Source organism: Sinohyriopsis cumingii, chromosome 19, assembly GCF_028554795.1.
Source record: "Sinohyriopsis cumingii isolate HCF-2022 chromosome 19, ASM2855479v2, whole genome shotgun sequence".
In the NCBI taxonomy this organism is placed as follows: domain Eukaryota; kingdom Metazoa; phylum Mollusca; class Bivalvia; order Unionida; family Unionidae; genus Sinohyriopsis; species Sinohyriopsis cumingii.
In genome coordinates this window covers 40,669,115-40,682,280 of record NC_142979.1, presented here as the reverse complement: position 1 = coordinate 40,682,280, position 13,166 = coordinate 40,669,115, and the positions used below count along the sequence as shown (strand labels likewise).

The 13,166-nt window shown below is 34.8% G+C and overlaps 1 protein-coding gene across 3 annotated transcripts in view; it reads right to left on the bottom strand.

Annotated features, from left to right (window-relative positions):
• LOC149775553 (carboxypeptidase D-like) overlaps window positions 1-13,166 on the bottom strand; it is a 128,921-nt gene that overhangs the window by 98,692 nt on the left and 17,063 nt on the right. For all 3 annotated transcript variants that reach the window (XM_089943232.1, XM_089943233.1, XM_089943234.1), the window contains exons 3-6: window positions 10,392-10,561; window positions 9,700-9,789; window positions 5,913-6,163; window positions 4,202-4,393 (exon numbers count right to left, since the gene is read on the bottom strand). In XM_089943232.1, coding sequence (XP_089799358.1) covers window positions 4,202-4,393; window positions 5,913-6,163; window positions 9,700-9,789; window positions 10,392-10,561 — 703 coding nt within the window. The remainder of the gene's footprint in view (window positions 1-4,201; window positions 4,394-5,912; window positions 6,164-9,699; window positions 9,790-10,391; window positions 10,562-13,166) is intronic.

Below are 13,166 nucleotides of genomic sequence, written 5' to 3'. Positions count from 1 at the left end.
AGTACTCCCATCAATCATACACCAAAATAAAGGGAATTAAAGGTTCTTTTAATTATATCTAAGATATACTAGGTCTTTTTTAAACAGCCAGTATAACCAGTGAGGAAAGCCGGGGAAATTCTTTTTCTTTAAAATCCTAACCCTATGGAAAATACGAAACTGTAGAGTGCCACCTTCACTGTTATTCAGGTACTCACACATGGCCATATCTATTCACTGTCATTCAGGTGCTCACACATGGCCATTTCTATTCACTGTCATTCAGTTGCTCACAAATGGCCATTTCTGTTCACTGTCATTCAGGTTCTCAGACTGCCATTTCTATTCACTGTCATTCAGGTACTGACACATTGCCATTCTATTCACTGCCATTCAGGTACTAACACATTGCCATTATATTCACTGTCGTTTGGGTACTGACCAAATTGCCATTCTATTCACTACCATTCAGGTACGCACACACTGCCATTTCTATTCATTATCATTCAGGTGCTCATACACTGCCATTTCTATTCATTATCATTCAGGTGCTCATACATTGCCATTTGTATTCATTGTCATTCAGGTGCTCACAAAAAGATAATATTTAAGTACAGCATGTTGATCAAGAACATGGGGAGAACAGGTCAACAAGGTTTCAACAGAATAACCTAATAGTTTAGGACAAAAAAATCAGATTTAATACTTTCAATCAGTATTTTAGTCTAAACTGAATTTTTACTAATTAAAATTGATAAATTGCTGTGGTTGACTGAGTACAATGTCTTCACTTGTCACGTAAGTCATGTTACCTTGAAAGTCAATCTGTGTAATTTTCAATGTGAACTGATTACTTCGTAGAATTATTTTAGCTAGTCCTAACATTTAACTGAAATAAGTGACAGCAATTTTGAAGGTAAGCAGGGAAAAGAACACACCCATTCATTTGATTATTAGTTTAAATCCAAAATGAAATTTACTCAATATGTCTAAAGTGTAATTTAGATTTAAATGAAAGAGTTCATAGTATTTTCGTTTTGAATTTTGGTGAGATGTGTCATAAAATACCAAAAGCAGACCAAAATACAGGAAATATATATTTCATAGTTTCATTAAAATTGATGAATATTTGAATTCTACCCAAACACATTCCAGGAATATTTGAATAAGAAAATTTTACATTTGTTTCATCTTCAATCCAAAAATTTTGATGATACAAGTCCATATGGCAAGCTTAGTTGAAATAGGATTAGACATATGGACTCCAGATTGGTAACAAGCAATCATTGATTGTTAACTGAGAGACAGACAATAAACAACTGATGCAGGGTCATATCATAAGCTCACCTGGCCTAATGAATAGATGAGCTAAAATTTTAACCTAAGTCAATAAAACATAAAATGTAGGTAACCAACATTTTTAAGGGTGTAGTAGTAATCAAGATGCGTACAGTCACCTGGGTGAATAATGCTAGTACTTTAAGTTATTACACAAAACCAAAAGTCTGTGAAGCATGAAGCATAGGTCAAAGTGACCTGCATTTGTACTAAGGGTGTAGTACTCATTATGATCCTCACAAAATTTCATAATTCATGACAAGCTACAAAAGGCTTATGTGGTCATGAACTAATTGCAAAAATTTAACCCAAGCAAATACAATTTGAAATGTAGGTAAAAGTGACCTTCCCTTGTTGTAAGGGTGTGGTACTAACAGAGATACATACAATCATCTAGTGTTACAATTCTAGCATCCTAGCATCAACAAAACTTGAGAAATAAATTTAAAACACAGTTTAACCTAGGACAGTGAAGTGTGAATATGGGTCACAGTAACCTACTTTTGTGATGAGGGTGTAGTACTATTTTGCATACCTGACTTTCGTCACAAGATGTTTACTAAAATTTGAGTTCAAGGCCCAGGGCAAGTTGACTGGAAAATTTAACTTGTCCTTGAACAATATGAGCTTGCCCCAAACATAATATCCAAACAATATGAGCTTGCCCCAAACATAATATCCAAACTGTTTCCCAAAGTGTGGTAATCATACCACTGATGGTATGTGAAAGGGTTTCAGGGGTTACACAGCAGAAAATAAATCACTAATATTTGCACTAAAAAACACTATGGCACATTGAGAAGGGGCATGCCAATAAGACCAATGTACCAAAAAGGGTATGCAAATTTACAAGTTTATTATATTTATTTAAATTTTTGTTTTCTATTTATCGTTGTTGGCACCTTAAAACCATACGCTGATGATTAAAGTTATCAAAAAATATATATGCAAATAATACAATTAGGTAGACATGTAGATTAGAATGAGTCAGACATAGTTACAATAGTATATACAATCATGTACATATAGACCAATAAATAGGTAGAAAAGGGTTATGAAACATATAAATTTGTATAAGAAATAGCTAAATTTGTAGACTATTGGTAATGATTATTTATACCTGCAACTGAACTTCTGAAGGATTGTGAACACACATTTATTCATTTACTTAATAAGTGGGGGCCCCAAGTTTCTGAGTGGTCTAAAGTGCTCACTGTTGCGGATCATTGCCATCTCACCTTTGTCTGTGTGGGTTCGAGTCTCAGGCTCAGCCAATGTGGGTATGTGAGAAAGCTTGCCAGTAGCTTCTTGTGGATTGGTGGTTCTTTCCGGGTTCTTCCTCCACCATTTATACTGGCTGCCATGAATAGCCTATATTGTGCTGAAAAATGGCATCAAACCCTCAACAACAACAACTTATTAAGTGTCATCTAGCCACCTTGGAATTGGCTACATGCATCAAAATATTAGACAATCCAACATTTCAGAATGATCTGAGAAAACTTATTTTTGACCTGTTATGTACGGTGTGCTTTAATGTTTGTCCGTCAAATAAGTTTGTGGATGGAGTTTATGCTTCCTGACATTGATCATGATTGTAGAAAGTAAATATCATTTTGTTGAATTTTCCATAGGTTTTCTTAGTTTTCCAGAACATTCTATTTTGTCATAGGTCAAGGGGGAATGTGTCCATCTGCCTTCTCACCGCTGTCTGCATGTATTTGAATCTCAGACTTGGCTAATGTGGGTATTTGAAAAAGCTTGCCAGTAGTTTCTCGTGGGTCGGTGGTTCTTCCCATGGTTTTCCAGGGTTCTTCCTCCACCAGTTATACTGGCTGCTATGTATAGCCAATCCTGTGCTGAAAAATGTCATTAAACTCTACTGCAACAACAACACCCCAATTACCAAGTGCTCACTAACTGTAGATTTACTCATTATTTTGTAATTTTTGTGGATTCATTTAAAGGCATTCTGGACTGCATCATTGGTATACTAAGACATTAAGGACTATTGGTACATTAGGACACTCAAGACTAACTGTACAGCTGTACATTCAAAACTAATGGAATGCATTCTGAGCATTCAATACTTCTGGTCTTGTGATAAGACTTTAGCATTATTTGGAATTTAATTCACAGTACTGTCTTTTAAATTTTTACTTTTGTATTTAAGGGAAATAAATTGTTTGTTGAATTTAGCTTAATCTGTAAATTGCACTTCTTTCTGTTACATGTTTTAAGACATAGAGGTGTAACAGTCCATTTAAATGTTTGTCAACTGTATGTATCTGTTTCCAGAAATTACCATGTAATTGATAGATCATAAACACCATTGGTGGGTGCTACATTATCATAACATCAATCATGCTTTGAATGAAATCCTCCTGGTAGTTAATTGTTATAGACAAGTGCATTTTAATTGGCAAACACACTTAACAAAGAACTCTCATGAGTTGTATTATTAACAATTAATATCAAGTCATCATAAAATCAGCAATGAAACAGTCTTTAAAAGGAGTCTTTATGAAGGCAATTGTTTACAGTATGTAATCTGACAAAGTTGAACTAAATTTAAAATCTTAACCAAGAAAATGTACCAAAAACATACATGTATATAAATCAGACAGACCCCTCCCCAAGGGGTAGCTGCTATGCCCCCTCCCACCAACAGCCACCAAATATCAAGGAAGAAAGACTGGTTGAGATGCAGTAAGGTTTTACATCTGCATGTTTTTTCATGTGCAGACACAAATGCCATCATAAATACCGACAACATACATAGTAAAATAGACCTCCTCTAGTTCATAGTGACAATTTAATTATACCTATGTCATGTCACTGACATGAGAGATATAATTCTTATGCACTGATCTGTAAAGCTTACCCTCATGAGACATGCTGTAGCCATCGGGGTTCATGGTGGGCATGATGTGGATCCGTGTGTAGTTGACCAATAGTCCAATAAACTGGTTGCTTTGATAATTTTCACACAGTAACTGGATCAACAGCAGCAACATTTCTCGACCCACAACTTCATTTCCATGCATGTTGCCTATGTATTTAAACTCTGGCTCTCCTGGAACATTTGCAAAATAAATTTATACCACAATGTTTCACATCTGTAAGTGTGTTAATGTTATATCTATTAATATATTACAAAGTGACACAGCACTGAATATTATGCACATTGTGACAAAAACATGCTGCATCATCCCACAGCAAATCTATTAAGAAATGCAAACTTTTTTGGTTGCTGATGTAAAACATCTAATTTGTCTTCTTTATCAAAAATGAAATTTATTAAACTTGAGAAACAATGAAATATTTCATTTGCAACAAGCACCTTTTGGCATAAACTTGATGAGTAATGAAATGTTATACACCACAAGCATGTCAGGGCATGCAAACTTAATGTGTAATTAAATACAGCATTCACTGCAAGCAACTCGGGGCATGTACATTTAATGTGTAATGAAGTGTCATTCACTGCAAGCAAATCTGAGCATATAAACTTGCCAAGTAATGATATGTCATTCACTGCAAGCAACTCATGGCATATAAACTTGTCAAGTACTGATATTGTCATTGACTGCAAGTAAATCAGGGCATATAAACTTGCCAAGTAATGATATGTCATTCACTGCAAGCAATCCCTGGCAATGAAACTTGCAGAGTAAAGAAATACGACATTCACTGCTAGCAACTCATGGCATACATCATTATTTAACTAATTTCAAAACATCTTTGCAACCAATGAACACCCAGATAACAGATCTCTTTCCCTCTCAAGGAGGAAATATGGAGTTTCAAATCAATAAATTTCTGAATACTGACTAGTGTACTCAGAGAATACCCATCTATATCATCATAATACATAATTTATTATCTCATGAAATTCAATGAGTCAATGACATAAAAAATTAAAAGATACTGTAGTAACGCTAATTTTGCCCTGAACAATGAATTTAAAGAACCCAACAAAAAATTAGCCACATATGATAAAGATCCCCCCCTTTAATTACTGTGGCTCATTCCTAGAGATCAACAATGCTTTTTGAAATCAAGATTATTTCTTTACTCTGGTTTAAAATATTAGCTTTTACGTATCTTTTTTCAGCATAAAAAATTTTATAAAGCACTTTATATTGTTTAAATGCACACATATCTCTGTGGTATCCTATAGCCATAATCTCCACTCACTGCTTTAAATTGGAAAATGGAATGGAACAGACCAAGAAAGACAGCTCGGAATTGGCATTATAATGGCATGTGTAAAATAATTTATCAGATAATGTCAAAGAATACTTCTAAGTTACTTGTATCTATATGTGTCAAATGTAAACAAGATAATATGGAATTCTGATATGAACATTAGGTGAAGCTTCGATACTGTTTTGTTTCTGACTCTGAGCACTTCATCAGCTTGTACCCGTTTCTTTTCAAGTGATAATTCAAAACATTTGTTACATACCTTTCTTCACAATGTTCATTTTACAGGGTAACAGAAAATGCAAGCAGCATCAATTGTTTACCTAAAAGCAAATTAATAATATAAAAAAAGTGATTTTTCCTACTATTGTGTAAATATTGCATACCGGGTTCATGCATTCCAGGATTGTCTGATATTTCTATCACCCAGAGTTTCCTCCCTTTTACAGACTCTCCAATACTGTAAAGGCGTGTAATGTCTGGGAACCTCTGACTGTACTCTTGCAAAAAGTCTTCTAAAGCTTGGTCATCATGATGAACAAATTCCTGAGGTTCAATGAAGGTAATGCTCTCTCTGTGGTCTGCATCATGAAACTTGTTCACATAAGTTATTAGGTCATCTAATGTTGATGGTGGCCTAAGAAAAAAGAAGGAAATGACTACATCACAACTGTTATAACTTTAAGACCTGGTGGAGATGGGGTGAGGTAGAATTTGGTGTCTTTTGTGTTAAACTGCTATGCTATCTACTTTATTATTTTAATAAGCAATTACAACATTTGTTCTGAAGATACAAAGCTCTTTTGCATTGTTCAACACCAACCCTACTACCACCACCACACACCACCTCCAATTAGGAATAAAAAGAGAGCTTACAACAAAAGAACAGCTCTAAACAGAATAGAAATGATGACAAACTTTGTCAACTTTTCACCAACTATAAGATATCTGGACTCATGGTGAAAAATTTAGTATGCAAATAAAACATATTTGGATGATAAAGCAGGAATATCAGATACAAAAAGTTGGATATAAAAACAAGAATTTGCAGGAACATATCTTTCTTGGGTATGCTTTTTTCCTGGTTTTGTACAAAGCAACTGCTTCATGGGTACTTAAACTGAAATTTAGAAACATTTGTAAATGATAAAAAAAGTAATATTGTACTAGAAATTATGGCATCATGGCGGATTTTGTTGTTGTTGTAGGGTTTAACACCATTTTTCAGCACATGATAGGCTATACATGGTGGCCAGTATTAATGGTGGAGGAAGAACCCAGGAAAACCCTGGAAAGAACCACCAACCCTCGAGAAGCTACTGGCAAGCTTTCTCACATACCCACATTGGCCGAATCTGAGACTCAAAACTACGCAGACAGAGGTGAGATGGCAGTGATCCGTAATGGAGAGTGCTTTAGACCACTTGACCACTTGGGGCCCCAGCATCATGGAGGAAAAAGAAAATACATTTTCCCACCAGTGGGCACAAACTCATGACATCATGCTCCAAAGTCAAATACTCCAACAGTCACAAACAGTAAATTGCATACTTTAATATATGTGTCAAATATAATTATAACACTTAAATCAAAATTACGATTAAGTTATTGACATGTTATTTCCATATGATATACTATTTTTTCTATGATATTAAAAGATTTAGTTTTCATATTTTCCTTTACAAAAATGAGCAAATAATAGGATTAAGAGGAAACAATAAATACATGCAGAATTCCCTAAATTTCTTGGAAATTAAAATCTCTGAACATCTCAGATTTTATTTTTCCACATTATTATTCACTTCTGCAATATGCTGAGTTCTGATTAATTATGAGACAATTATCAAACTTCCATTATTAATGGCAGGACCATAATTAGGACTGTTAAGTGCAACATGCCACATCAGATGGCTTTGAACAATACAAACACACCTTTTCACATGCTGAAATTGACATCATCTATTGATGGTAATCCTTGTCAACATTTTATAACAGTGCTGACAATGAATACTGCCTTCATATCTGTAAATATTCATCGAAGTCAAGTCTTTGTTGAAGAGAGACAATTTAATTCTCTGCAGGGGCGGGGGTTAAATGCTTGAAAAAAATTGCCTTGTTCCAATATAAGGTTAGTTTAATGACCAATGGTAGAGAAATTAGAAGATCACTAAGCAGGTATAAAGTGCTTAAAATAGAGTTATGTAGTTACAGTTTAATTTGGAATTAATTAGCTCATAAGGATAAATTTTACAAGTAACATCCCACTTAATATTACTGTAACAGTAAATACTGTTAACAGCGACATCTGCTATGAGTGACCACCTGTCATTTCCAACCATAACTGTAATGCATTGATCGTTTTTATTACATAAACACTGTCCTGAGCGACCACCTGCTGAATGCAACTAGGAACCATGATGTCTTGGTAAAATATGCATTTCGACACTGCTATGAAAGACCGCAGTGTAAAAATGGGGATAAGCTCCACCGACACTTTGTTTAATCCAATGACCGCTTGTACATTGTTAAGAAAAAGAAAAAAAAAAAGAGAAAAAATTTCACTATCTGAAATTTTGTAGGTATGCTTATAGTGTTTCATATTTGCTATTGTAAACCAGACTAAAGTACCTGTATAGCATTCCAGCACTTAGCTTGGTTCCTGGCCTTATCGTAACTGCCGTTTATATGTACGAGTAAGACAGAGTATCCAACTCTATAAATGACCCTCCATATCGCGAGAACAGAGACAGACAACACTGACCATTATGTAATCATTTTTAACCATGATCACTGATTAATAAAGATTTTTCTGTCCAAAACACGCATGAAAAGAACACAAAAATATATGGTTACCTGTTTTTATTAGTCCATAATAAACAAGGCTATTATACATGTTATGAATTTGCCATCGTAGTGCTGAAATTAAGGTAGTGGACTTTGTCTATTAAACCAGCAAGTGAGAATCATTCAAATGATTCAACTGATAGTGTTAATGGCTTGAAAAGTTGTTTTTCTTCTTCTTTTTCCCTGATGTTAGTGATTACATACGTCACCAAGCTGTTGTCTATTCAAGGTGGTGCGACTGGGTTGCACACAATGTTTATAGAGTTAATCCCTGTACATCTTCTTTGAATTACACCGTTGACCTTTGTTTCTGAGTATATTATTCTGTTTCTGGATGCGATAACTGTTTCTTTTTATTTCATTAATTGTTAGACATGCAATGTACATGTATAGATTTTTCACATTTCCCCAAAGCCTAGTCAAAACCGTCTTTACAGGTGATATTACAACTGAGCATTAATAATGTTGACACCTAGTACCTTAATAACAATGGAAGAACTGCCAATTAAAACAAGACAAATTTTAATGCTGGAGAAATCAATTACTGAAGTGAAAGAAATTAAAAATAGCAGACTACTGGCAAAACAGTGGTTTAAATGTTCACAAAACAAATTTAGGTGTTATAATGGAAAAGGAGTAAATCAGAAACGATTTCATATGCTAATACATGTACATGTGATCTTCAAATGTAAATATGATTTCATGTTTAATGATAGATGTCTATCTTTATTCCTATATAATTTTGTTTTCAGGTGAATGCATACAATATTTTAGCAAGAACTATTAATAAAGAATACAATATACATACAGTGATTGTGTTTTTTTTCCTTTACATTGTTCTGAAATTGGACTTTGGAAACTGGTCGTTTTGTATAAACCTGTTATGAGATACCACCTGTCTTGAGAGACAGTTTTTGTTGTCAGAAGGGGTGGTCTCTTATAACAGGTTTTACAGTATAATTTTTGTAAAGGAGTGTGTTTGAAGAGTGTAGACTAGGTTCAGATAAAGGGTCTGCAGTTAACAGAATCAGACCATAAGTTTTGCTCAAGAAAAGTTCTTCAGAGAATAAGTCCTAAGTCTGCTAGGATTGTTTATAAATTAGGGTCAAACATAGTGCAGTGAGCATCAGCATGCAGAACTAGGAGCATTAGGGTTTAATTAAACAGGGAAAAGGAAAACCCTCTCTCTTGTGACTAGTTCCATTTAGTGCAGTGCTACAGCAACACAGGTGCTACCTTAAAATGATAATGATGATACTGACACACAATGGGAAATATCTTGCTAGCTGCTGATGCTACCCTAAGGCAAAACTGAAGATAATAACATACACAATGGGGCTTCTTTTCTTGAGTTTAAATTCAATCTCTACTCCTTGATCCTTGGGCACCTTGATATCTTCCAAAGTCTGTGGATCGTAGCTGAAATTTTAAGAAATTAATAATTGATTATCAAACCCCATTAGAAGAAATATTTTTTTCTCCAAATAATAAAGGCCTGGAAAGGCAATCAATGTACAAATACATTTTGTATTGAAGGATCATACGGTCTATATTATAATCAAAACATCCAGATTATCTGACATTCATTTAACTAGCAGTTTACTGTAAGCATCCAGAAAACCAGCAGTATAATGTGCTGTAAATATCCTGAAAACCAGCATCAATTTAACTGGCAGTTAACTGTATTGTAAGCATCTAGAAAGTATCTATTTAAACAGTAATATAAACATCTAGAAAACTAGTATCCATTTAAACAGTACTATAAATATCCAGAGAACCAGCATCAATTTAAACAGTCTAGCATAAAACACTGCAGACTTATTTTGTATGAATTTACAGCCACCTACCTACCTACCTACATACATACAAATGCATATATAGGAAATTATTCGACAACCATTTTCTCCTTGGAGGGGAATATGACATCTCCCTAAAATTCTGACCTAGTCTGAGCCTTGTGACCAATTGTCCATATCAAATAAACAGAACATGGATATATTCTCCAATAAACAATTGTTTACCCATCTGCTACAGCTGTAATTCTGTAGGATCCCTCAGTAAGTAGTCTCCAAAATCTGCCATACTGAGTTGTTGTCACATTATGTCTGATTCCATCTACCTGGATTATAGCACCATCAATTGCCTTCTGGGTATCAGCATTTCTGACTATACCACTAACTCCCATAAATACCTGCAAAACAATTTCAGAATCAGCCTAAAAGCTTCCTGAACAATTTTCTTTTATACCTCATAAATTCTAGTATGGTATAACAGTACTAAGTCACTTCTCTGTAACAGATTTCTCTACTGAGGCCACATAATCTAGTCCCAATTAAGCAATTATAAAGATAATCCAAGTTTACCTATATTCTGCCAACCTCTAAGTTTAAAGTCAAAATGTGTGGTCCAAACAGTATGTGATTTAAAGAAGTGTGCCAATACCTTTAGTAAGCTACCAGCATCAATTGCCAAATGTACTACTTTAATTAATCAGTTGAAATCACCCAATGAAAGATGAATACCCTTCATAGGCACAACATGTAATAGAAGATCTAGACCTAAGTGGTTAGCAGTTGTACACAATGATGGCAGTTTTTGACCTAAGTGGTTAGCAGTTGTGCACACTGATGGTAGTTCTGGACCTAAGTGGTTAGCAGTTGTGCATACTGATGGAAGTTCTGGACCTAAGTGGTTTGCAATTGTGCACACTGATGGCAGATCTAGACCTAAGTGGTTAGCTTGTGAACACTGATGGCAGATCTAGACCTAAGTGGTTCAAAGTTGTGAACACTGATGGCAGATTTAGACCTAAGTGGTTCAAAGTTGTGAACACTGATGGCAGATCTAGACCTAAGTGGTTCACAGTTGTGAACACTGACAGCAGATCTGGACCTAAGTGATTCACAGTTGTGAATATTAATGGCAGATCTAGACCTAAGTGGTTAACAGTTGTGCACATTGATGGCAATTCTGGACCTAAGTGGTTCACAGTTGTGAACATTGATAGCAGTTCTAGACCTAAGTGGTTAGCAGTTGTGCACATTGATAGCAGTTCTAGACCTAAGTGGTTAGCAGTTGTGCACACTGATGGCAGTTCTAGACCTAAGTGGTTCAAAGTTATGCACAGTAATTGCAGATAAATAGCAATGTGGTACATAGTTGTGCACAGTAATGTCAAATCTGGAGCTAGGTGGTTTAAAGTTTTGTACAGTAATGGCAGATTTGGCCTATGTGGTTCACATTTGTACACAGTGATGGCAGCTATGCAATTATTTGGTTCACATTTGTACACAGTGATGGCAGCAATGCAGCTATGTGGTTCACATTTGTACAGTGATGGCAGATATGCAGCTATGTGGTTCACATTTGTACAGTGATGGCAGATATGCAGCTATGTGGTTCACATTTGTACAGTGATGGCAGATATGCAGCTATGTGGTTCACATTTGTACAGTGATGGCAGATATGCAGCTATGTGGTTTACAGTTCTGAACAATTTTGGCAGATTTGGCACATGCAATTCACAGTTGTGCAGTGATGGCAAATTTGGCCCATGTGGTTCACAGATCTGTACCATTTATATACAACTAAACACAGTTTGGTATTCATTCACTCTGGGAGTGTTGTCTTCACACCATTGCATATTCTCATACAACACATAAATCCATTAAAGTAACTAATAAAGCAGTAAGCAGTTTTCTTACACGATTATGTCAGCTTTGCTAGTTTTACATGGGTGATTTTATTACACTGACATTCAAACTGTATACATGTGCTGTTCAAGTACAATTCTTATTCACATGCTTTAACATCTGTCTGGTCACATGAATACTTCAGGTGTCACATCTATCTGGTCACATGAATACATCATGTGTCACAGCTATCAGGTCAATGAACACTTCATGTGCCACATTTGTCTAGTCACATGAATACTTCATCTGTTACATCAATCTGGCCAATGAACACTTCATGTGCCACATCTGTTTGGTCAAATGAATACATATGTGTATGGGTTTAAAATCAGAATTATTATTAATAGAAGTAAATGTATATTTTGGTCCAGGTCTAGGTTTTGGAATTTCTTGAACATATTTGACATAGTCCTGGTTCTAGTTTCTAATAAAAACTAACATTTTTATTTTGTAAACATCAGGATCATTCCAGAAGGTTATTTTCCATTAGGAAATATTTTCTTTAAGAAAATGCTAATTGTGACCTGAGGTCAAGTAGAGGACTATATAATCTTGTTAACTGAGAGGATTTTTCAGTCATTCTTTAAGTTCTAGCACAATCATGTTGTATTATATGTTGTGTCCAGTAATATTTCGGGCTGGAATCTATTTTCTTTAAATTATTGAATTCAAGTGATTATTTTCTCTGGAAATACAAAAGTGCTCTTATTCAATTCTTGGACAGAGACATTCACTGGAATTTATACTGAATTCAAACCTGTTATTATACTAATGTGATTCAACAAATGACTGTTGGCACATAAACACTCTACAAGCTACCACCAACAGCTCTTCATCTTCAGTTTTTGATTTAATTTGGACTGAATTTCATTCAGGACTTTAAATTACTTGGACTTGTGGCCATAATTCCTGGATTATTTTGGGATTTAATTTTCAATATTTTAAGTTCTTTTTTTATTTTCACTTTGTATTCTAGGGAAATAAATTAGCTGATGAATTATCAAATGCTTGTTGCTTTTCACTATTTTCTGTTACTTATTATCAAGATCATAAACTCATAACAGAAAATTGGGTGCCTGTCCTTGGGATACAAATTTTTCTAAA